The sequence below is a fragment of the Bos taurus genome, chromosome 16 (assembly GCF_002263795.3).
Source record: "Bos taurus isolate L1 Dominette 01449 registration number 42190680 breed Hereford chromosome 16, ARS-UCD2.0, whole genome shotgun sequence".
Taxonomy (NCBI): domain Eukaryota; kingdom Metazoa; phylum Chordata; class Mammalia; order Artiodactyla; family Bovidae; genus Bos; species Bos taurus.
In genome coordinates this window covers 20080107-20106472 of record NC_037343.1, presented here as the reverse complement: position 1 = coordinate 20106472, position 26366 = coordinate 20080107, and the positions used below count along the sequence as shown (strand labels likewise).

Here is a 26366-nt window from a genome sequence, read left to right as displayed (position 1 = left end):
TATATATTGATAAAATGTTTGGAATCCATAATGATGATGGGTATTTTGGGGCCCTTAAGGATGACAAGGAAGCAAATAAAATAGTTGTTATCTATTTAGCTATTAAGGTGTCTGTCACTGAAATAGGTATGATAAAAGTTAAAAAAAAATCTTGCCTTCGTTTTACAATCAGGAAAGTCAAAGAAGACCTGTACACGTGTATTGCATTGATGCACCATATTTGAGGAGGGAAATAAAATAGCAAAGAACTCGAGTTTGGTATAAAATTCAAAATATGAAAGGCAGCTACTTGTTAAGAACTTCTATTTTGGTGAAAGGGTTAATAATATATAATTATATATAAGCCTAGGGAACATTGGCTTAAGTCCCTTCTGGGAAATCCAGACTGTGCTGGATGCTTATACATTGCCCACAAAGTCACAGCAGTCACTCACTATCACACATTTACCTGCATCTAGGTAGCATCTCTCAAATCAAGCTTGATAATTATAAGATAAGTGAAGTGAAAGTGAAGTCGCTCAGTCGTGCCCGACTCTTTGTGACCCCATGGATAGTGGCCTGCACCAAGCTCCTCCATCCATGGGATTTTCAAGGCAAAAGTACTGGAGTGGGTTGCCATTTCCTTCTCCAGGGAATCTTCCCAACCCAGGGATCGAACCCAGGTCTCTCACATTGTAGACAGACGCTTTACTGTCTGAGCCACCAGGGAAGAGTAATTATAATATATATGGGATATTAATTACAGATTATCTGGTTTTCCCATACAACAGCAACTTTAACTGATCCTTATTTTTTTTTTTTTTACTCACTTTCTCCTTTTACATGCACACCTATACGCACCACTAATTAACTTTCTAAAATTACATGTTTATATAGTCCAGCAACCAGGAAGCTTTATTTGCTTGATGACTAGTATCTAACACCAAAGATAAATTTTACTCTTGCTGCCCCTTAGGCAAGGCTGGGCACGAAGTTCCTATGTTATTTACAAAACAGAAAACAGATTCACTGACGTAGAGAACTTACAGTTGCCAGGGGGGAAGGATGGTGGGGAGAGATAGTTAGTTTGGGACAGACAGGTACACTCATATAAAATGGATAACCAGCAAGGACCTATTACATAATACAGAGAACTGTGCTCAGTGTTGTGTGGCAGTCTGGATGGGAGGGACAGTTGGAAGAGAATAGATACATACATATGTATGTATGGCTGAGACCCTTTGCTGTCCATCCGAAACTATCACAACACTGTTAATTGGCGATACTCCAATATAAAATAAAAAGTTAAGTTCCTATGTAGAAGCATGATCATCAGACTTTATATATAAATATATATATATATATTATATAGTAGAACATATATAGAATATAAGGGCTTTCCTGGTGGCTCAGTGGTAAAGAATCTATCTCCCTGCCAATGCAGGAGACTTGATTTCAATCTCTGTTCTGGGAAGATCCCCTGGAGAAGGAAATGGCAACCTATTCCAGTATTCTTGCCTGGGAAATCCCATGGACAGAGGAGCCTGGTGGGCTATAGCCCATGGGGTCGCAGGAAAGTCAGACACGACTTAACAGCTAACTAACAACAATATCGAATATATGGTAGAACATATCTAGGATTTGCATAGAATACTGAAGACTGTATCTCAGACTGTGTTGAAAATGCTTTCTAAAGCGCTACAATGTCCCTGGCTTCTAGAAGGCTGTTACAGCCTCAAATTTTGTTTCTTATACAGAAACTAAATGTTATTCTTGACATGGTTATTTCTCTCTCCAGTTTATTCTCAGAGTGTACACTCAGAAAAGATTTTGAGAAAGTTACTTCTCTTTTTCCCTCGTGCCTCCCATCACTTCCCTTGAAATAATAAAAGCAACTCTACGTAGGCTTTAAAATAAATATTTCCCACATTTTCCAACACATGTTATTTCTATTCATAATTCTTAACTAAATTTAGATTTTTATTAATCCAATGTGACCTAAAATTTCTGCGTTAACAGCACAATGTGGAATCGGGCTTATTCTCTTTGGCTCCAGATAAAGCCATCATCTTGAAAATGGTTCTTTCTGACAAAAAGGTGTTCTTTTGAAATAAAGTCTTATTCACTACATTCCTCTTAGAGTTAATGTGAATTTTAGTGCCTCTAATTTTAGATTGAAGTGAAGTCTAGAATAAAACCCACCAGCTGACAATTGAATTTATAGATAGTTGTGAATATTTCAGGCTTGAATAATAGAGCTGTAGAATTTCAGAGACAGAGAGGGAGAGAATTAAGAGCCACTGTAGTTTTAGGGTATAATGTAATGGTGTCTAGGAAATGTTCAGTGTAATGAGCTAAGTAGTAATTAGGAGACAACTGTGTTCTTTCAGCTTCGGTTTTGGTGTCACTCCAAACTCTGGGGAGGGTGACTCAACAGGGCAGCCCTGTCGCCAGGGTGGTGGTGGCTCCTTCAGCCACCTTTGAACTCATGGGTAAGCGTGAATGTCGGAGATGCTCTGTGTGTGCCATCTCTACCTTTGCTTGCTTGGCTATTTTTTAAAAAGTCAGCAAACACCTTGAAAGACTCTGTGTTGGCTTGAAGACATTTCTGCACTGGACTTTGGAGTCAGCCCTGAGTTCAAATCTTTGATTTTTCCACTTTCAAAATGTGTGACTTTCAGGAAATTGTATCATGTCTGACGGAGAAGGCAGTGGCACCCCACTCCAGTACTCTTGCCTGGAAAATCCCATGGATGGAGGAGCATGGTAGGCTGCAGCCCATGGGGTCGCTGAGAGTCGTACACGACTGAGCGACTTCACTTTCACTTTCGTGCTTTGGAGAAGGAAATGGCATCCCACTCCAGTGTTCTTGCCTGGAGAATCCCAGGGACGGGGGAGCCTGGTGGGCTGCCGTCTATGGGGTCACACAGAGTCGGACATGACTGAAGTGACTTAGCATAGCATAGCATCATGTCTGAGGGTCTGTGTCCTAAAGAGTCATACCTCCCTCACAAGACCGTCTTGGTGATTAAATGAGGAAATATTTGTAAGGTACTCAGGTCAGTGTCTGGTGCCTAGTAAGCACTTGATAAATGGCAGCTCTATTATTATTTCCACTGGGCAGAAAGTGTTCATGAAGGAAGCGGTTCACGTCTGAGAAGAAACCTGTAAAACCTACAGCACAAATCCAGCTTGTTCACTTTCATTTACAGCTGCGGAGGCCAGACTTGTGTAGGAAGAGAGATTGCACCTGTCCCAAGACTTCCCTGACTGCATGAACTTTGTGAATTTTCTTGCTTCCATCCAGATAATTGCAAAGTTAGGGACTGAGATTTTTCCAGGAAACGGCTGGCCGGAGATACCCAATTTTTCAAAGACCTTATTAACAACATGCATTTGACCCATAAACATTTGGTGACTTTGCAAATAACACTTCCATGAATAGGAGGCTGATTCCTGCCCTTGTTCCTCAATGAAGAGTTTTGCTCTTCATTTAGAAGTCCATGAGAAAAAAGCTCAAAGGAAAGGAAATTGGTATAAAATTGAACAATCAAAAAAAGAGTTAGAGAAGAGGACCTGGAGAAAGCGTAAACTGTTATGATTAAGCAGTTCAAAGCAACTGTCCTCAGGAAAAAAGAAAAAAAAAAGATTAAAAAATGGTGCCTCACGGGCAGATGGCGAAAGAGTTAATTGTCATCACTGTGAGAAATTCAGTGCCGGAGAGAGGAAAGGGGAGCAACCGTGTTTTAGTACCCTAATAACTTCTAACTCTAGTCTAAGATCATAATGTATGTGCGAGCAGTCCAGTAATTATAAGGTAATAAGTGAAGTGGTGGGGTAAGTGCTTTAAATTAAAAGGAATTCGCAGGGCTGCTGTAAGTCAGTGCCGACCCGCTTTCTTTCAAACGTTGACTTGAGGAAAAGTGCTTAGCCCAGGGTGCAAGCCGGGAGACAAGGAGAGCGATCTATTAATTACAACACTCATTAACAGTGACGGGGACGAGGCAGCCGAGGTGGGAGGGAGCAGAAGCCTGGTTCAGGCTGGCAAGGGGGATATTTTTCCTTTCGTTCCTTCTCCAGGAAAGGACAACATGAGTGGGTAGGCGAAAGCAAGAAGGTATTTTTGTGGATTTCTCCTTCCTGTTTGTTTTCTTCACATCCTAAGCTTGCTTTCCTTGAGAAAGCAGCACAGAACTTCCAGTGGGAAATCTACTAGGTAGGAGGCACATTCTGGCTCTAGAGGCACTTGAGATCCCCTTCTTGGAACCTTTCAGTGAACATTCCCTGATAGGAAAGAACCGTATTTTTCTTGGTTTGAAAGTAACAGAACAGCGGGGGGATTTGGGGAGGGGGGTGCCCAGAGGAGAGCATGAAATTTGTGCAGTGATAAAATATCATTAGATTTATAGGGAAAGAGGTAATTGCATCCTTTCGGTTATCCTGTGACATACTCCCCCAAATTCCAGTGAATGACCATTACCCTGTGGGATTCCCATAAATCAGCTTTCCACTGGGAAGCAATTATCTTAGTCTCTTTCTCAGCTGTCACCTCTTCTTCCTCTAGTGGGCTCTCAGAAGGTTCTTAGAGACTTTGCTAAAAGGGGTTTTGCACTGTGGCTAACCGGAAAGAAAATAGGACCAATTACGTCTTTTCATCTAATTACCTCTTCAGAAATTTAATCACTTATGGGTCCGACAAAGTAAGAGGGATGGACCGTTTCTTCTAAATAAGAGAGAGAGTTCGTCAGATTAGATGCTTCATCATATTTCCTTTTAGGAGGTATGATGTTAAAAGAGCAAAGGCAGGGGAGAAAGAGAGACCACCACAAGTCTTATTTTTTCAGGACAAAATCTGATACATCCTTACTTTCCTGAGTATAGAGTATCAGATTTATGGATTCACAGGTAGACTGAAAGCTCAAATGGCTTTTAGTGATTCTTGTTGTTGACGGTGGTAGATCACACACGCAAACACATACACTCGTAAACACATGTACATATTTATTAATCGATGCCGGTAATCATTTCCCTGTTTTGTGGGCTCGAGGAAGTAATCCTTAAATATTGGTGAGAATTTTATCCTTGAAATCTTTCTATACCGCTAAATGTCTAGGAAATAGAGCAATTTAAATAAAGAGGCAAAGTGAGTGAGGATATATTCCCTATGTGTCTTAGATCAATAAAAGACACGGTTATGCTTATGGAGCATGCTGACAAACAGTAATTACAGAGCTGAGGAATCATCTGTTTGGTCTTGACAATAAAAGTTGGGTTCTGCTCGTAATACAATGATTGCAACATCCGAAAATGGAAGAGAAAAGTAGAGTGAGGATAAATGTAATTTTAGAAATGATACAGACCTTACCAATTACTCTTCTTCCGTGGATAAATTTAGAATCTAGAGAGTTGATTTAGATATTGACTTCTCCAAGAGAAAGGTATTAAAATGAAAGGAAATGGATCCCTCAGAGCTTTTGTTTATGGTCTGTCTGGGCACTTTGATGTAACCCTGTCACGCCCTTATGCTGATTACCTTGTTGTAGAACAAGAGATATTGACTAGCGAATGATGTGTAGGCCCCAGCTCTTAGGCTGCACTCTCAAGGAGCCAAGTCTTTAACATATGAATTCTTGTCTTTTTTTTTTTTTTCTTCCTTCAACCTTCCCTTCCATTTCCTCTTGTTTTTTCACCTCCTCTTTGTCTCTACCTGTTTTGGTCTTTGTGTTTGACACTCTATCCTTCTCTTTCTCCTTCTGTTTGTATCTCCCTCCACCTCAGGCTTCTCTGCAGAATGTCAAACAAAGATCGACACATTGATTCCAGCTGTTCGTCCTTCATCAAGACGGAACCCTCCAGCCCGGCCTCCCTGACGGACAGCGTCAACCACCACAGCCCAGGTGGCTCTTCGGACGCCAGCGGGAGCTACAGTTCAACCATGAATGGCCATCAGAACGGACTTGACTCGCCGCCTCTCTACCCTTCTGCTCCTATCCTAGGAGGTAGTGGGCCTGTCCGGAAACTGTATGACGACTGCTCCAGCACCATTGTTGAAGATCCCCAGACCAAGTGTGAATACATGCTCAACTCGATGCCCAAGAGACTGTGTTTAGTGTGTGGCGACATCGCGTCTGGGTACCACTATGGGGTGGCATCCTGTGAAGCCTGCAAGGCGTTCTTCAAGAGGACGATTCAAGGTGAGCGAGGGTCTGGATACCCACCTGGCGATACCCACTCTTCCCACTCATATGATGGTTGGTTAGTTGGTTTTCTGGGTTCTTGTCCTAGTTAATCTAGTTTTACCATCTGAATTCTATCTTGCTTACAAAATAGAAATAGATTAAAATTGATAGTGGAGGATTTGTAGAATAGACTCCGCCCCTCCATTTGCTCCCTATCAATTCCACCTTTACTGTCAAGCTCCAGGGGTGGAATGATAATAAGCTTTGGGTGGAGTTTAAAAGAACACAGCTATTATTAGAGCAGGGGGGTATCTAGATAGCAACTGAACTGATGTGTACAGGATGGTGGTGGTGGTAGTTCAGTTGCAGAGTTGTGTCCAGTGCTGGCAACCCCATCTATCCATGGGATTTCCCAGGCAGGAATACTGGAGTGAATTGCCGTTTCCTTCTCCAGAGATTCTTTCTGACCCAGGGATCGAACCCAGGTCATAGGCATTGCAGGTTGTCTCCTGCCTTGGAGGCGAATTCTTCACTGCTGAGCCACCAGGGAAGCCCTATCTATGCCCTGGATAAATTGTGTTTTTACCTCTTCTGTTCTTCTTAGAGCTAAAATAATAAATATTTCAGACCAGTGATTTTCAAACTAGAGTATGCATCACACTCACCTGGAGGTCTTCTGAAAATGCAGATCACCCACTCCCAGAGCTTCTGATTCATTAGCTCTGTCTTGAGTAGGAATGTGAGAATTTATATTTCTAACAGATTTGTAGATGATGTTGCTATTGTTGGTCCAGGGACTACACTTTGAGAATCACCTCTGGAGACAAATTTAATTTTCTATGGCCTGCCTTCTTTTCCTGTGCATAGACACACTTTCCCTACCTTTTTAATGAGTTTATATAAAAAACGTACCAAACTATACTGAATTGTAAAATATGCGTCCAACATGTATGACATATCAAAACTGTATAGGTCTCCAGATTTACAAATAGCAGTATTATTTCCCACACAAAAATGTAGAAACTATGGTTGAAATTTGTATGTGACCTTTAGGAATCCACAAAGACAAAACTCAACTCCTTTTCAAAGCTATAGATATATATCCTTACAGAAAACTACATTTCACCTTTCTATATGTTTTGTGATACACTTTCAAGAAAACAGAGGAAGGAAAGAATCTTTGTTTCTTGAGTGCCTCTAGCATACCAGTGATTCTGTTCTGCTCAGTGATTTACAAGATGATTCTTCTGGGGATTCCCTGGTGGTCCAATGGTTAAGGCCTCCGTGCTTTCACTGCTAAGGGCCCAGGTTAATCCCTGGTGGGGAAACCAAGAGCCCACAAGCCTTGTGCCAAACCCAAAATGTCATCTTCTTAATTAGTTATGGATACAAGTGTGTCTTCCCAGGTATCAGTGGTTCTCAACCTTGTGGGCTCACTGGACTCACCCGGAGATGTAAAAAAATGTTGATATCTGGGCTCATACCCCCAAATTCGGAATTAATTGGCTTTGGGTGCAGCCAGGGCAAGTGGGGGGTTTTGAAAGCTTCCTAGTTAATGCTTCAGGTAAAACTGAGGTTAAGAACCACTGCCCTGTACTGTGCTGTGTTCTGTAACAGTGCTTCTCAAAGTGTGAGCTCTGATTCAGGAGTATCAGCAGCATCATTGGGGAATTTGTTAGAAAGGCAGATTATTCCCATCCTGCATCCCAGATTACCTCCATCAGCATCCCTGGGGGTGGACCCAGCAATACGTGCTTTGCCAAGCCCTCCAGGTGATTCTGGTGCTCAGAGTTTGGGAACCACAGCTCTGTTACCGTGTTGCTGCTGATTTAACGCTGGCAACTCTCCTATCTACTGGTCCCTTGTTGGACATAACTGGAATCAGTTTAATAAATGTGTGACATGCTTCCTGGTTTTAAAGCACAAAAGAGATGATGTTTGTTAAACTCTAATCCTTCTAAATGTTCCAACAAAAGGTGATTCTGAAACCCTTTATGGGCACAGAGTTATCTTCTACCCTTTCTTTTAAGAGCATGTGTGAGGGCAAATCTCACCCAGATGCAATGAAGGAGTGTCCTTAGTCGAACGGGTGGTTCCATCTCCCACTTGCTTTTGTGTTGTCCGTTACATGATTGTTTCCTTGATGTATGGCTGATGAACACACAGTTAAAGAGTTAAAGTGCAGTTGTTCAAGAAATTATAACATATAATAGAATGAATCTTTCAGCCTCATCTTTTCATAGCCTCTCATAGATTTAACTGAAGAACACAAGCCAAGTTAGTGTGAGTACGAATGAATTACCTAAATATTTTCCTAGCTGTATCTTCATATTTAATGGATCGTCATTGCCATATTTTATTAGCATTTTCTTACAAAAATCCTTCATCCACTGGATCTTTATTTCCTTTATTCTCATCTGTAAACTGAAGGCATTAAGACCTACCTCAAGGAATGCTTCTGGATAAAATGAAATACAGAATCAAATGTAAAGTAAGTAAAAAGAATGATGGCCTGTATGCAAAGCTTCCTCTCACTTTGGGGCATTTGAACATATTTCTTCAGCTTTCTTGCTCTTGTTGCTTAGTTGGTAAGTACTGTCTGACTCTTTTGCGACCCTGTGGACTACAGCTCGCCAGGCTCTTCTGTCTGTGGGATTTCCCAGGCAAGAAGACTGGTGTGGGTTGCGATTTCCCTCTCCAGGGGATTTTCCTGCCCCAGGGAGCGAACCTGCATCTCCTACATTGGCAGGCGAGTTCTTTACCACTGAGCCACCAGGGAGGCCCTTCAGCCTGCTTGTGTGCTGTGCTCAGACGCTCAGTCGTGTCTGACTCTTTGCAACGCTGTGGACCGTAGCCTGACTGGCTCCTCTGTCCATGGGGTTCTCCTGGCAAGAATACTGGAGTTGGGTGCCATTTCCTCCTGCGGGAGATCTTCCTGACCCACTCCTCTTTTATGTCTCCTGTATTGGCAGGTGGATTGTTCACCGCTAGTGCCATCTCAGCCTACTTACTAGATTGCAAAACTTGAGAAGGAAGACACTTCAAATTTGGAGGTTCTTAGAAGCATTGCCCCACGATATTAGAATATGGATGCTACAGAGCATCCCAAATTTAAACTGTTAGTAATTTGATTTTGTTAACTCCGTTTACACAACTCGGGGTCTAACTATTGACCCAAGGTCAACAGATATTGACTTAGAATCTCTTGTGGGCCTGGCAGTGTATTGGTTTGAGTTTCTGCTTAGCCATGTTTTCTGAAAGCTTGGTTCCCAGAGGTTTGTGGATTGAGGTAAATTCCTCCTATAAATGTCTCCAACCTTGAGGGAACACCAGAGATTTTTGGTTGGGGGGCAGAATTAAACAACTTGGTCCTCAGTATGTATTTCCAGTATGTCGTCCTAAAGATAGGACCACTTTGTGCAAACATTTCCTGATAGTTGTTTCAAAAAAAGAAAGAAATTCTGTTGCTGAGCTGTTAATAGCCATGCAGTAGTTACTTACCAGAGATCCCTGGAATAGAGCAATTGGAATTCTGTTGCTGCTGCTCCCTTAGATGCTGAAATGCTACCAAAAGCTTCCCAGGGCGAAGCACAGGGTGGTTCTTGGCATTGATGTGTTAGTGCTCAGTTCTACTCCATATTGGAAAGAGCAACTTCCAAGGATTTTGAGCAGGAGGCAGACATGTCACTGTCCAGATTAGACTCTGGACTTGCCCACCTGGCTGTGCTTGTAGCTGGCAGCTGGGAGGCACTCCAGCTACCCAGCTACCCTGCTAGCTACATCAGCGGGCATCATGCCGTGGTGCTTACTTAGCCCCAAAAAGGCAGTGAGGCAAATAAAGGGATTAGATTGTGAAAGTGTAATGTAATAATTAGGGTGGTAATTGTAAGGGAGATTGGAACAGCCCCTCCTTTCTGCGGCCAACGAGTGATAGCGATGCAACTGGGAAGATGTTGAAAGTGGCCCGGATCTGTTGCAACATCACAGATGCTCATTCTGATGTGGAAAGGACTGTAACATCCATTCTCATGTCTTCAGGCAGCACTAGAGCCAAACTATCCTTGACGGATAGTAGTCTCTGCCTTTCCCTCCCTTGAAGCTCTCCTGGAGAATCAGAAAAGATTACGCAACTTTCCTTAAGAACAAGTCTTTCTGCAATCTCACAACCCATATGGGCAAGGCATTATGTAAGTGTGGCTTCCTGGTTCAGCACGCTCTCGTTGACTTGACTAAGGGACATATGTATTCAAAGCCATAGTCACGGGGAATATTGCCACTTTAGAATTTTTATTTCTTGTTATAATAATTTAAGATTGGCTATCCAATATGTAACACATTTTAAAAGTTGAGCAACATGCTTAAATTTAGAGCCAAAAGAACAAATATCTGGAGCACATGTTAAGAAAAGTAATGAGACTTGTTCTTGTCAAAGCTGAATGTGGTTATTCTGGTTGTGAGAGGCAATTAATCATAGATTTCAGTGAAAGTCAAACAGAAAGGCATATTTTCCACCAGAAAGGCATATTTTATTTATTGGCTGGTCAAATTATCATTGGAAAACTATTGAATTAGGTCAGCACTTAGGTAAAAGTCAACAGTTCTGGAAGGTTTTAGTTGGTTTTATCTTTTTTCTTTTCTGCTGAATAAAAAACTTTTTAGAGGCTTTTGACAGTTCTTTTATCACACAGCATTACAATGGCAGCAGTGATTTCATTGCCATTTTCTAAGCTTATTCATTTTTGTGTGGGATATCATTTTTCTGATTATTTTCTAATTCTACCTTTGGCCTCGATGCATAAATGAGTGAAAATTTTTGTGTATGTGTGGGATTTTGTATTTTTTTGGTATCATTAAGAGTTTTCCCTGGACTCTTGTTAAGGCCATAAGAGAAGGAAAATATCTTTATATCCCCAAAACTCAATATATATTTCATTATTTAATTTATAAAACACTAACCCCCAGAAGTTCTTATTTCTATATAAAAATATGTGTTATATTACATATGTTATATATTATGTTTACTAAATATATGATTAATATAACCATTTTCAACCATTTATTTTATGCTAGAAATATGACATCCACCCTTTTAAAAAGAAACTTTATATTTAAAAAGTAGGGGATAATTTTTTTTAAAAGATACTCATTTTCAAATGGGTTTTGAATTCATGTAAAACCAGGTTCAAGTCTTAGCTGCTTATGTGCTGAGAGGCCACAACTTCTCCGTGCCTCCCTTTCACAGGTGAAAGTGAAGTCGCTTAGTCGTATCCGACTCTTTGCGACCCCATAGACTGTAGCCTACCAGGTTCCTCCGTCCATGGGATTTTCCAGGCAAGAGTACTGGAGTGGGTTTCCGTTTCCTTCTCCAGAGGATCTTCCCGATCCAGGGATCGAACCCCGGTCTCCTGCATTGTAGGCAGATGCTTTACAGTCTGAGCCACAGGAGGTAAGGGTTAAATGAGAGACTGTCAAAGTGCCTGACCCACAGTAAGTGCTCAGTAAATGATTGACTTTGGTTGATATGGACAGTGTGACTAGGATACCAAAGCACTGGGCGGGCAAATACTCTAGGCAAAGAGGGGTCTGTGACGGTAAACTAGAAGGACCTGCGGCCTTCTCAGCTCACAGCTCCCCACCCTTTCGTTCTGATAGAAGGTGAAGTCGCTCAGTCGTGTCCGACTCTTTGCGGCCCCATGGACTGTAACCTACCAAGCTCCTCTGTCCATGGCATTTTCCAGGCAATAGTACTGGAGTGGGTTGCCATTTCCTTCTCCAGGGGATCTTCCCAAACCAGGGATTGAACCCAGGTCTCCCACATTGTAGACAGACACTTTACCATCTGAGCCACGTTCTGATATTAAACCCTCAAAATTTTCCTGTAACCATTCCTCACAATAGCACTGTTTTAGACTAGGAGGCATTTCGGTGGGCTGATTGGGAAATTTGATTGGTTTTATATAGTTTTATGGTGATCAATTTTTTTTCCCCCTATGGATGGAAAACTAGGTAAATCAGAAAGGGAGCCTGAGTCTTGTAACTTAAAATATCCCAGTAAGCTTTAAATGTGAAATTTAGTAAATAAAAAGAACAGAATATCTTTGCTGCGTGAGATATAGGAGTGACCGTCGTGAGAACGAAGTCCACTGCAGATATCCGTGGGCTCTGAGATGGGAGTATAGTGGGCACCCATATACTGTGTAAATATTTAAATGTTTATAAATCAAGATAATAAACTGGTAAGGGGGTTCCTTTGTGGCTCAGTAAAGAATCCGCCTGCAGCGCAGGAGACCACCTGCATCCCTGAGTCAGGAAGATCCCCTGGAGAAGGAAATGGCAACCCACTCCAGTATTCTTGCCTGGAAATCCCATGGACAGAGGATCCTGGGGGGCTACAGTCCACAGGATCACAAGAGTCAGACATGGGACTGAAGCAACTCAGCCACCACCACCAAGTCAAATATGTTCTGTTCTCCGAGCAAATATGCCTTCATAATGGCCTGAGAGGCCAGCTTGGCATTTTTAATTCTTAGATTCAGGTGTTTTGTATCAGGAAGAAGCAGTAGAAGGAGAGCCCATTTCTCTCCCTTCACCCGTGCGCGCATCCTGTCTGGTATATCAGCATACCTCTGCCCCCAAGTCCAAGGCCCACCCACCTCTTCCTAACAGCTGCACCTTGATCATGCATGGGCTGTGTAATGTGCACACAAGGAGTGAGGTCCAGGCCAAGCCACCTTCCAGAGGAGGGACCCAGGGGAGAGATTCACGCAGGCCCTGGAATGGACCTGGTGGAGGTTTATCCCAGGAATTAGGGAGTCCCAATCCCATGGACAGAGGAGCCTGGTAGGCTGCGGCCCATGGGGTCTCGAAGAGTTGGACATGACTGAGCGACTTCGCTTTCACTTTTCACTTTCATGCATTGGAGAAGGAAATGGCAACCCACTCCAGTGTTCTTGCCTGGAGAATCCCAGGGACGGGGGAGTCTGGTGGGCTGCTGTCTATGGGGTCGCACAGAGTGGGACACAACTGAAGCGACTTAGCAGCAGCAGCAGCAGGTATACAAGTATACAAGGGGTGGATCTGGGAGGGGTTATCTTCTTTGGCTGTGGAAGGGCTCCCACCTGGATGCTTTCTAAAGCCTGGGGCCTTCAGGTGGGGGCCCTTCTAGTCTGAGTCTAAAGGTGACACTGATAAGAGCCTTAAATCCCACCTTAAACACAGGGCTTTAAAGAGGAGGAATTTGCCTGCAAGGCATCTGCTGAAGGTGTCTGGGCACAGCCTATGCAAATGCTATTCTTTTCCATCCTGAATTGCTGACTCCTTCCTGAAGCTGGCTGCCTAGTTCTAGAGGCTCTTTCCTGGAGGTAGCATTTTCTTTGCCTTCCTGTGCTATTTTAGTCTTAGAATAGAATATTTGCAGCACTGGAGGAAATAACTTACAAATTGAGTGTCTGTATATCATATGAACCTTCCCGTGGAAAATAATCAGGTACTATCTGTTTAACTCAAACAGCATTTAGAGAAAAGAATTTCCTCTGTTTGTAAATGGCAGCTTTAAAACTAGTATGTTTTAAAATTAAAATCCAAAATAATATAGAAATATCTAAACCATCCTGATGAACCTGTGATTATTAGTTTGTTTGCACTGTTAAATATGGAGGTAATATTTTCAGAAGAAATATTTTCTAAACCGCAATTTGCTCTAACTCAGAGCTTGTTCTTGTTATGTTTAATTGCCTTTTTCCACTTTTCCTTGCCTTTGATGCTAGTGTTGTCTGATTTTTTTTACATGCATGAATGTGGCCAGGTTATCAATGAGAAGAATGAGAGGTAATCTTTCTCCTGTTATTTTAATTGTTAGGTTCAGTGTTTTTAATAGGAAAACTCAGTATCAAAGACTTTCTCCATGGGTAGAGAATGTTACGTGAATAGATGTTTCAGGAAACAGCACAATTTATAGTTTACTCTGTCTCAGTTTTGACTTAGTGGGCCCACTTCTCAGGGTAAGTGAGTGGTGATTCTTTTTTCATGGATTGTTCTGACTTTTAGGAATTGGCCTAAATTGTCATCACTTCTGAGGTTGTTGAAGAGCTATGGGCAACAAAATTCTTCTATAAGGAACCAGATAATAAAACAAATAGTAAATATCTTAGGTCGTGTATACTTGCCCTGTCACTTACTCAGGTTTTGCTTTGTTTTACTTTTTAAGCTGTTTAAGAACATAAAAACCAATCTGGGCTTGAAGTGAAGTAAGTGAAGTGAAGTCACTCAGTCGTGTCCGACTCTTTGCGACCCCATGGACTGTAGCCTACCAGGCTCCATCCATGAGATTTTCCAGGCAAGAATACTGGAGTGGGTTGCCATCTCCTCCAGAGGATCTTCCCGACCCAGGCATCGAACCTGGGTCTCCCGCATTGCAGGCAGACGCTGAGTCACACAAAAACAGACCTAGGGCTAGGTTTGAAAGCTGGCCATAGTGTAGGTAAACACCCTCATTTCATCTTCCTTGTGGGCGATATTGATTACCAAAATTTTCATTTCAGAGGACTTTTGCTTGCATGTTATTTATTTAAATTGAAATCAAGTTCTCTACCATGATCTTTTTAGTCTTTTATTTCAGTTTTCAGAATTTTTTTCCCCCCAGGAATCAGAATTTTCTAGCCTCTTTTCACTGCTCCCGATGACATATACATGTATATATCAGCCAGCTAGTCAGAAAACAGAATCAATGCAAATGAAAATAAAGTAGCATTTAGAGTAACTGACAAAAAGTTGGATCTTGGTTGTATAAAATAAGAGTGTTTATTTTCAGAGAATAAATTGCATAGTTGGTCTTTGATCACGGAAAGGAAAACAGAAGAAAATGTAATGAGCCTCACTGTTTTTTTGTCCTTCAGATGTTAGGAGCTCACATTTGCAACACCAGCGTCTCTGGTGTCATTTACATGTTTATTAAGCACATTGCATTACATTACTGTATTTTGGAAGTCATTTAAAATCAACATATTATTTTAACCTCCTGAAAGGGTGTATTTTCCAGTTGGATGACGGTAGATAAGAACCCATCTCACGTAAGGAGTCGGTGGCATTCAAGGAGAAAAAGAGTTTGCAATGAAACTTTTTAATGCCATGGTAAAAAGTCCAACTGTAGTTCACCGTCAAATTAGTGAGATTGGATAATTAGTCAATTTAGGCTGACAGAATTCACTTTCCTAAGCAGTATATCTGCAAAATAAATGACCCCTCTTTTACTGTCTATGTTATTTCACGGTGGTTGAGAAGAAGTTACAGCATGTATTTTATGACCCTCTGGTAAATTACATTATGTTTATTTTTATTTATTAAAAAAGACACTTTGTAGTAGTAATATCACTAATCTTAAAAGTGTAACAGTTATGATAAATAAAAGTACAAACTTGTTAGTAACTTTTTTAACTTCTACTTTTGTACTTTAACTTCCTAATATATCTGTAATATTAATATATTCTTCATTGATTCTACTGTGATATGGCCTTCATGATATAATCAGAAAAATAAGAATGTTATTCTGGATTATCTTTACATGTGTATTTAAGAGGCTGTGCTCTCTCTCTCTCTTGAATTTTTGTAAACTTTATTTCCTTGAATAAAACCCTCTGTACTCAGAAAATAAAATCCATTTCCCCTGGTTCACCTGAGCTTATGTCCTCAGAAGTAATAATAGCAGCCAGGAAGGAGAGGAGCTCCTTGGTGCTGAATGTGGGTGGAGCTGACGTGACCCTGGTACCCTCTGTGGTTCAGTGTCCTGATCCACCTGTGCCATCCATTTTTACCTGTCCCTGACTTAGTTACTTTCTTACGGGACCTCTCCCATAAGCACATGCATTCCCATTTCTTCCAGGGAATTTGTTGGTGAGTAATTCTCTTTCCCTGGGCTTCCTTGGTGGCTCAGTGGTAAAGAACTCATCTACCAATGCAGGAGACCTGGGTTTGATCCCTGGGTCAGGAAGATCCCCTGGAGAAGGAAATAGCAACCCGCTCCAGTACTCTAGGCTGAAAAATCCCATGGACAGAGGAGCCTGGCAGGCTGCAGTCCGTGGGGTGGCAAAGAGTTGGATACCAGCAACTAAACAACAAATAATCCTGCCCTGTCCCAGCCTGCCATGGTCAAAGGTACTACCTCTGCCAGCACTCCACACAAGTTTTCCCGGCAAGTCACTGGTGAGAAGAAAGTTTGTGCTGTTTACATGAAGTCCAAAGGACTTCATGGATCAGTTCCACTTAATTCTTTTAAAAATCTCACTTACTTTCCTGTTTGTTAACCAGGTGGATTTTTGCATCTGTGGTGGGCCTCCTTAGGTAATGGGGTGTGGCTGATACTTTGCAGATCACTGGATTTGCACTCAAGTCCAGTATTATGACTGTTTTGAGGAGGAGGCTAGAGGCTATTCTTTGATGACAAGATAAACTCCTGAGCAAAGATATCAATACTTGTCTTAACATAGCTTTCATTCTTTCCTCCAGGTTTTCCCTTACTCAGAACCAAACCCTGACAAATAGGGCTGTTTCCTTCACAGAACAACTGGCCCTCATCTACAGAGCATCCTATTAAATGCTTGAGGACAAATAATAGGAATGGTATATTGTACTTTATACTTTTCAAAATGCACATTTTAACGTATATTAAAGTAATTACATGATAAGACCCTTTTCCCCATAAATGCAGAATTGGTTCTGACTAAATCCAGTTGTTGTTTAATCACTAAGTCACGTCCAAGTCTCTTGCGACTCCATGGATTATAGTCCGCCAGGCTCCTCTGTCCATGGGATTTCCCAGGTAAGGAATACTGGAGTGGGTTGCCATTTCCTCCTCCAGGGGATCTTCCCAACCCAGGGCTTGAAACTGAATTGCTTGCATTAGCAGGCAGATTCTTTACCACTGAACTCCTGGGGAAGCCCTAAATCTAGTTAGTGTTAGCCTCTCAGCCGTGGTTGACCCTTTGTGAACCCACAGACTGTGGCCCCCCACCCCAAGCTTCTCTGCCCATGGGGTTTCCCAGGCAAGAATACTGGAGTGAGTAGCCATTCCCTTCTTCAGGGGAATCTTCCTGACCCAGGGATCAAACCTGGATCTTCCACGTTGCAAGCAGATTCTGTACCATCTGAGCTATCAGGGAAAATCCAGTTAGGGTACATTAAAATGTTCATCCTTAGGGTAGGAAAGGAAACAGCAACAAAAAAATGTGATAAGAGTTTTGTTGCCTGAAATTCCTATTGATGTGCCTCACTTTTTTGGTATTTAGTTGCAGCAGTCTGTGTCTCAATATGATTTGAATCTGATGATTTGTTACTTGTGAGAATTCAGGTTCTGGAAACAGTGAGGCAGGTTGTGAGGAATGACAGGGTCAGTGGCATGGGTCAGAATTTTTTTTCTTTACTGGTAAAGCCCAAGGCCATTGTTCATTTTTCTGATATATTACTTGATAAAGTTAGATAACATCTTAGAAGTGATAAAGTATACACAGGGCATTAATTAGCTTTCTCTTTGAAGTTGCTTGAAGTTATTAGGATTCAACAGTGTTGAAGCTTGGTCACTGGTATCCTCTTACACCATTTCAGAATTTTACATGAAATTAAAATTAGGTAATGGATGTTGGGAAAGTATTCTGATATATACCAAAAGTAAATATAAGTTTGTATTTAAATTAATGATGTTCCAATGTATTTTTAATTTATTTCTTTTTGTGGTAAAAAGCATAAAAGATGTACATAACATAGTATCAAACTTAGTTTTCCATCTTAACCATTTTTAAGGATACGTTACTTTAGTGAGAACTGCATGCACATGGTTGTACAACAGATAGCCAGCATGATCTCATCTTGCAAAAATGAAACTCTATACCAATTAAGTAGCAACTCCCCGTTTTTCCCTCCCCCCAACCCCTGGTGATCACCATTCTACTTTCTGTTTCTATGAGTTTAACTACTTTAGTACCCCCTGTAGGCAGAATCATGTCATATGTATCTTTTTGTGACTGGTCTGTTTCACTTAGCATACTATCCTCAGTTTATCCCTGCTGTAGTGTATATCAGGATTTCCTTTTAAATTTTATTTATTTATTTATTTTTAAAAATTATTTATTTGGCTCAGTCGGGTCTTATGCAGCGTGCAGGATATTCACGAGGCATGGGGGATGTTTCCTTGCACTTCCGTGTGGGCTTGTGACTCTGAGCACATGGGCTCAGCAGTTGTGGTGCAGGCTTAGTCTCCCCCCGACCCCCACCCCCACATGTGGGATCTTAGTTCCCTGACCAGGGACTGAACCTACATCCCCTCCATTGGAAGGCGGATTCTTAACCACTGGACTGCCAGGGAAGTCCCGCTGTTGTTTAGGAGCTGAATAATATTCTATTATATTTATATACCACATGTGCTTCTTCCATTCATTCATCAGTGGACCTTAGGTTATTTCTGCCTCTTGGTTATTGCCCATAATGATGTAATAAACATGGTTGTACAGATATCTCTTCGAGATCCTGCTTTCAGTTTTTTAGGTAAAATGCCCAGAGGCAGGGTAGCTCGATCATATGGTAGCTCTATTTATAATTTTGGGGGAGCCTCCATATTGTTTTCTGTAGATGCTGCACCATTTTCCCTCTCACCAACAGTGCACAAGTGTTCTAATTTCTCTGTATCCTCTACAACACTTGTTCTTTTCTTTTTTTTTTTCGTACCATCCTCATGAGTGTAAGGTGAATGTTTAAACATTTTGAGGTGTTTCAGATGCTTCCCAAAGTTAAAGTTCTTTTTTGAAGTTCCTCTTTTAGCTACCAAAGCCTATCCATAAATAATTACGTTATGTGGACAATGTAAACAGCTGGTTTCACCCTCTCCAATTGAATGCAATGCCTTTATACCAGTAATATATGAAATGTTTGTTAATTTTTCATAATAATAATATATTCAATTCTTAAAATTCGCCACACATTATTCTAAGTGTTTTACATTAATTATCTTGTTTCATCCTTTCATCATTCCATTAGAGTAGATATCACCATTATAGTATCACTGTATTATTTATAGATGTGGAACATCTGTAAAGTTCACCACCAGGCACAGAGAAGGAATTATCCAAACACACTTGGATCCCAGTCTGAACTCAGAGCCTGAGCTGTTAACCCCCATATTAATCTGCCTTGTATATTTAAAAATCTTTTCAAGCATGGAATAATTCTAGACTGAATTTTTCTTAAGAGATTTTAGTTCATGGGTAAAATTTTCCATTAAGTTGTTAAAATACAATAAAAATGGGGAATTAAGAATATTTTCATTTATGATTAGATGTTAAAGGTTTATAAAAAGAAGGCAGTCAGAAGTAAGTCTTAAAAATATCTAATTTTTTATCATTCATTTTCCCAAATCCCCTAAAGATGAAGTTTGAGAGTGCAAGTCTTCAGTACCACCCAATCGGTTTTCTGTGTCCGTTCCCTGGACTTTATCTGCTGACAATCGTTTTGCCACTAGATTTTTAGTTGCTGGTCTTAGATGGATCCTAAAAATGTACACTTAGCACTGATAACACTTCCCAGACTCTTTCTTTCTTGAGTTCAGGAGAAAAGAGGCTTATTTCTCCTCCTGTCTTGATGTAGGGATAGCTGTGCACTTACTAAACTTTGTGACCACAACAGAAGGCAGGTCAGAGTCCATTTTTTTTCTTATGATGAGTGCTAGTTAGAAGAGATTTTTTTAAAAAGTGATTATATGAATGCATCTGTATGTTTATAGGGAACAGTTGTATTCTTTGGAATTAACTCTTGTTTTATTCTGGTTTGAAAAAATTTTAAAAAACAGTCATATTTTTTTTTTTAAGAAGGGCATCCCTGAGTAATCCTACAAAGAACAGAATTTAGTACAAGAAAATATGGATTAATTTAGAATTTAGAGCTTAAGTTCTGAATACTTTAGAGTGAATCTGAAAGCATATCCCAAATCTATATTCTGACATTCATTTTTTTTTTCATTGCATGCTATTATCATAGTTTCCATTTGGGGAAGATCAGAGGCAAGCACAAGAATCTTCAAAGGAACAAATACAGACCAAGATTTGTCCTTGATTACACCTTTTCATTTTTTCTCTTGCTTCCAGAGCATCTTCACTGCTTCCTTGCATCTGGAATACTCTCTCTGTCTCCAGAGTCCTCAGACTCTGTTTTAGGTGGATAACAATATCAAATTTTGTAAATCTTTAAAGCAAAAGCCCTCCAACTCATCCTGCCACCTGTTCATCTCAGATATTATCAATTTACAGAGACTACTTTGAACTTAACTTGTAAGAAGCTACTTTACAGGGTCCTAAGCCCCACGCCCCCACCCACCAAAAAAATAAAGAAAATAATGGATAATAGATTGTAAAGTATTTCTTATCCTTGCAGCCTTCTGTCTATACATTTTGGACCCCAGATCAGCAAACCAAGACCCTGGGGGCCAAATTCACTTTGTTAAAGGAAGTCTATGGGAACAGAGCCACGCCCATTCTTGCGTTGTCTGTGTCTGCCCTCCTGCTGCTACAGGACCCACACCGGACTCTTTAAGGACCTGCAACACTGAGCTCTTTACTGTCTGACCCTTTAAGAAAAAGCTTGCAGACCCCAGCTGTTTTCTAAAGGAGTGGGAATTGAGTGTTCCCTGAAAGAGGCATGGGATCATCCCTCCCCTGCGTCATCATCCAGCAGGAAGCCCCCCACTCTCCCCTGTCAGTTTTCCTCTGTACTCTTCCTGTCTGTGTGTGTGTTAGTCGGTCGGTCGTGTCTGACTGTTTGTGACCCCATGGATGATAGCCCACTAGGCTCCTCTGTCCCTAGAATTCTGCAGGCAAGAATATTGGAGTGAGTTGCCATTTCCTTTTCCAGGAGATCTTCCTGACCCAGGGATCCAACCTGGGTCTCCTTCATCACAGGCAGATTCTTTACTGTCTGAGCTACCAGGGAAGAAATGACAAGCCCTTTGCTGCAGACCCTGTCCGAGGAGACAGTCTAACTGCCCAGGTTTTCATTCCGAAAGGAAAGTCTTCAGGCGCAAACACTGCACAGCTCTCCAGGTCCTCCTCTCGGCTTCTCTGTTTTACTGTGAATCCATCTGGCAGCCTTGTCTACACCCCCTGACCCCTAGGATGATAAGTTGTTACTTACTTTTGGACATTGCCTTATGCATCTCCTAATGTGCCAGTTGGTTTAACAGACCTACTATGCTCCTATCTTTTGGTTTCCTAGCACCATCCAGGAGGAATTCTCTGCCCAGCATCTCCTCAGTTCAGTTCAGCTGCTCAGTCATGTTCAACTCTGCGACCCCATGGACTGCAGCACACCAGGCTTCCCTGTCCATCACCAACTCCCGGAGCTTGTTCAAACTCAGGTCCATTGAGTCGGTGATGCCATCCAACCATCTCATCCTCTGTGTCCCCTTCTCTTCCTGCCTTCAATCTTTCCCAGCATCAGGGACTTTTCTAATAAGCCAGTTCTTCGCATCAGGTGACCAAAGTATTGGAGCTTCTGCTTCAGCATCAGTCCTTCCAATGAATGTTCAGGACTGATTTCCTTTAGGGTGAACTGGTTTGATTTCCTTGCAGTCCAAGGGACTCTCAAGAGTTTTATCCAACACCACAGTTCAAAAGCATCAGTTCTTAGTGCTCAGATTTTTTTATAATCCAACTCTCACATCCATACATCCATACATGACTACTGGAAAAACCATAGCCTTGACTAGACGGACCTTTGTTGGCAAAGGAATGTCTCTGCTTTTTAATATGCTGTCTAGGTTGGTCATCGCTTTTCTTCCCGGGAGCAAGCATCTTTTAATTTCATGGCTGCAGTCACCATCTGCGGTGATTTTGGAGCCCAAGAAAATAAAGTCTGTCAGTGTTTCCATTGTTTCCCCATCTATTTGCCATGAAGTGATGGGATCTCCTCATTTCTGTGCTAAGGACCAGCACCTGGGTTCTTCTCAAGTCCCCCTTAGCCCTTTTCCTGCATCTTAGTCCCTCTCCTGAGCATCATTACACTGTTGTTATGATGGTTGATAATCGAGGTTTACTCTGTGTCAGGCCTTCTGCTTGGTCCATTCAAAATATATGATCTCATTTGATTTTCACAGCAGTCCCTTAAGGTCTCTGTCGCTAGGTCCCATGACCACTTCGTTTACAAAGACAGTAACTTCAGATTTAAAAGTTTTCCCCAACTCAGACAGGAAATGATAAAATTGGAATTTGAACCTGTTTGACTCTAGTGTCTTAGCTTGGAATCACTACAGTTTAGTTTAGATCAGTTTCCATCACTTGTGTCAAGCAGGATGACCCCAAATCCACATCCGCTCTGGAGAACGTAGGTATATACTTGCTGAATATGTGAACTTGATCTGGGAGGAAGAATCTAATTCCAGTGTCTCTTTTGAGTTCTGGGTACACTGATAGCATTTGAGAAAAAAGCCCTTAGGGACAGTATTAGGAAGTGATACGCTTGCTTTGGGAATTTGCCTGCAATGCAGGAGACCCAGGTTCAATTCCTGGGTGAGGAAGATCTCCTGGAGAAGGAAATGGCTACCCACTCCAGTAATTTTGCCTGGCAGGCTACAGTCCATGGGGTGGCATAGAGTTGGATACTACTGAGTGACTAACACTCACATGCTTGCTTTTACTTGTTTAAGGTAGGAGGAAGATCTCGAGATTGGTATGAAGTCAAATTCCTGTTTGAATCATTTGTTTTTGTCACATAGGATATGGTCCTAATGCCTCCACACTTGACATATGGACTTGCTGTACCATTATGTAACCACCACTGCAAAATGTACACATGGAAACTCTATCCAAATAGAGTGGATGCATTAGACTTAATTAGCATTTCTTCCATTCGCCAAGAGTATTTTGTTAGCAAACTGTTGTTTTGCTTTTTGTTTGTTTGTTTTTAGTTGTATGTTTTAAAGGAGACACAGGCAGACTCATATCAAGGTTGTTTAAAATTTGTAGGTGGGTGGAGCAAGATCACATGAAAGTTGGGGTTGGATACCGAATGCCACCATTTTGGGGAATTATGCTTAACTCAGATCTAACACTTTTCTGGTGGCACTGGTCGTTTTTGAGCTCTTCTATGAAGGCTCTGTGACACGATCCCCGTACCATAGGAGCGTAAAGACAGAGATGCAATAGGTACACGTCACATAGGGGATGTTCTCTGCACTGCAAAAGAACAGTTGCCCTTTGCAAGAAGATGTCATATCAAAGCTAAAAACATTAAATTTCTGCATACCTTTGATGAGAGATATTTGTATTCACCATCCTTTTCATCAGTCAGTCTTTTTGACTGTACACTGTTATTCCCCTTTAGATGCGTTTCAGAGCACACCCTGCTGATTATGAAGGACAGTTTCTTTTCTATCATGAGCAATCCCCATGATTTGGGGATCTTGAAAATGCGTGTTTGCAATCTGACACCTGTTGCTTTGGTGACATGGTTTGTTTGGTTTCCCTGGACTTAAACTGGTCACAAACCATAGTGGTACAGAGACGAGTTGAGGGATTTCTTTCTGAGGTGTTGAGAGATTCCATTCTCCAAAAGCAACCGTATCCTCTCCACAGCTGCCCACGTACCACAAGTCTGACAATAGCAAGACGATGCCAAGATCCACCCTATCCTCCTGCTCCCAGTAGGCATCAAAATTTCCTTTTCCACCAGCAACAATAGCAACAACAACAGCCACACAAAACAGTCTCTTCGAAGATAAGAATTTTGTTTTTCATTTCTGTTCTAAGCAACACTCAATCATGACGCTTAATTCATGTCTTTTAAGGATTAAAGTCAGGCAACATAACATCACAGTGAAGAGGAGAGATGCTGGATCCAGAGTGCCTGAGTTTTAATTGTGGCTCTGGCCCTTGGTAGCTATGTGTTTCTGGGCATGTTAGCTCTTCTCTCTGTCTTAATTCTCTCATCTGCGAAAGGGGGGTTCATAGATGTAACATAAAGAACATGGAAGAGTTCTCAGCACTCTTACCATTTATTTGTATGTGAGTTTTAACAGGTGCATTGAAAGAACATTGGACTGGATATCAGGAATTTGAGGTTTGGTCTTTTTCCTGCAATTAACTAGCCCTTTCCCTGGTAGCTCAGCTGGTAAAGAATCTGCCTGCAATGCAGGAGACCCTGGTTCGATTCCTGGGTTGGGAAGATCCTCTGGAGAAGGGATAGGCTACTCATTCCAGTATTCTTAGGCTTCCCTGGTGGCTCAGCTGGTAAAGAATCCTGCAGTGTGGGAGACCTGGGTTCGATCCCTGGATTGGGAAGATCCCCTGGAGAAGGGAAAGGCTACCCACTCCAGTATTCTGGCCTGGAGAATTCTATGAACTGTGTAATTCATGGGTCACAAAGGGTCGGACACGACTGAGCGACTTTCACTATCTTTGTAAAGAGGGTTGAGTGATCATAAACAAGTGAGTACACATTTACCTTTCTCTGGTTTACAGAAAACCAAGAGCCTGAACCCACTGGACTTTAGGATTTGTACAAAATCCAATAGCCTAAAAATCTGTGTTGCTTTATGCCAAATGATATATTACTGGTGGCTTGTTATCAGTTGTATTCTGTCTAATTAACTGTACTTGGTTTATTTTTATGAATAATTTGGAGCTAAGCATTAGCATGAAGGAATGAGAGAGAGCATCAGGAAAAATCAAGTTGATAGATAATAAAACGTTCCACTGGGGGCCCAGAGGAGTAAATCTCTGCCCTCAAGGAATGGACAGTTGTATGGTTGGGACAGGAGGTGGACAATTCACTAGACACTTGTAATAAAGTGTATTGGATACTAAGAGAAACGTTCGCTTGAAGATAAGTGGGAGATGAACTATTCACACCCATAAGGACTGCTGGACGCCAGTCTTGTGGGCCCTTGGGAGATCTTTGTTGAAAAAATAATACAAGAAGCACATCTGGAACCAGTGGGAGAGACAATGCTGCTTTCTAGGAACTGGGAGGAATTCAGCCTAGGTGGTAGACAACGGGGTGGGTTTGGGCTAGGGGTAGGGACTGGCCAGAGATTGTGGCCAGAGATAAGGCTGGGTGAGATTTTGAAGAGCTTTGCAATTGTTTTGCCCTCAGTTATAATCAGATTACATCCAGTGATGGGCATTTTATGAGCTCTAGGAAAGTGACAGGAAATGTTTAGGAGAAGTGGTGGTTGGCATCTTGGAAATTCACTTAATAGACAATTTGATGCTTTAATAAATGACCTGAATCATTGCACTCTTCCTTTCCTCCTGGTATCTGTAAAATAAAGCTATGTACACAGGAGTCATTGACAAGACAAAATCCTCTTTCCAGTTCTCTGGGTGAAGGGTGTATTCATTCTCCCAGTCTTGCATAAACCTGTGGAAGGTTGTTTTTATACTGTTCCCAAATTCCAGAGTTAGGTCTCCGAGTGAAAATGGTACAGAATTCATGGACTCTTAAAGTGTCTCTTCCCTTTCTTCTCAGAAGGGAGAGCAGATCTCTATGATTTTAGTATGTATATTTCATGTAATGCTTACGATGTTACAAAGCAGATATGATTATTCCTCTTTTGTACTTTAGCAAACTGAGAGTAATGAAGGTAAAGTGATCAGTTCACGTTCACACAACTCAAAAAGGACAGAGCTTTCCTTTCTCCTTCTTCCCTCACTCAGATGCTTTCCTGCCCCATGTGCAAGGCAGTGTGCACAGGATGGCTATTCAGTGGCATATAAGACCTGTACCCATCTTCTTGATATGAACATGCGCATTGCCCAGTGTTAACTGCTGTGCAGGTAGAGCAATAAAGGAATGGGCATGTTTACAAGTTTGGGGGAAACGGAGGCTGGGTATCTCTTGTTTAAATTGGAAAAAAGGCAGGGCTAAATAATCTCCCCATTTAACAGCATTGTTTTCCCACTAAACCATTTTTCATTGAATGCAATGGGAATTGTAATCTTGTGGTTATATACACGTACGTTTCTGGCCATTGTATAACAGGCTCAGTGGTCTTCCCAACACGGATTGCTGGAGGGTGAAACCAGAGTTGTGGTTTAGTCTCCAGTATCTGAGGTTCATAAACCTTCCTGTTTGGGGAATTCCCTGGTAGCCCAGAGGTTAGGACTCCAAGCTTTCACTGTGGGGGTCCAGGTTCAATTCCTGGTCAGGGCACTAAGATCCCATAAGTTGAGTGGCATG

At 41.6% G+C, this 26366-nt stretch overlaps 1 protein-coding gene across 7 annotated transcripts in view; it reads left to right on the top strand.

Moving 5' to 3' along the window:
- Positions 1 to 26366, top strand: part of ESRRG (estrogen related receptor gamma) — a 696017-nt gene that overhangs the window by 493105 nt on the left and 176546 nt on the right. For all 7 annotated transcript variants that reach the window (XM_010813097.4, XM_059875662.1, XM_059875660.1 and 4 more), the window contains one exon: positions 5758 to 6173. In XM_010813097.4, the coding sequence (XP_010811399.1) occupies positions 5771 to 6173 (403 nt within the window). In that variant the 5' untranslated portion in view covers positions 5758 to 5770. The remainder of the gene's footprint in view (positions 1 to 5757; positions 6174 to 26366) is intronic.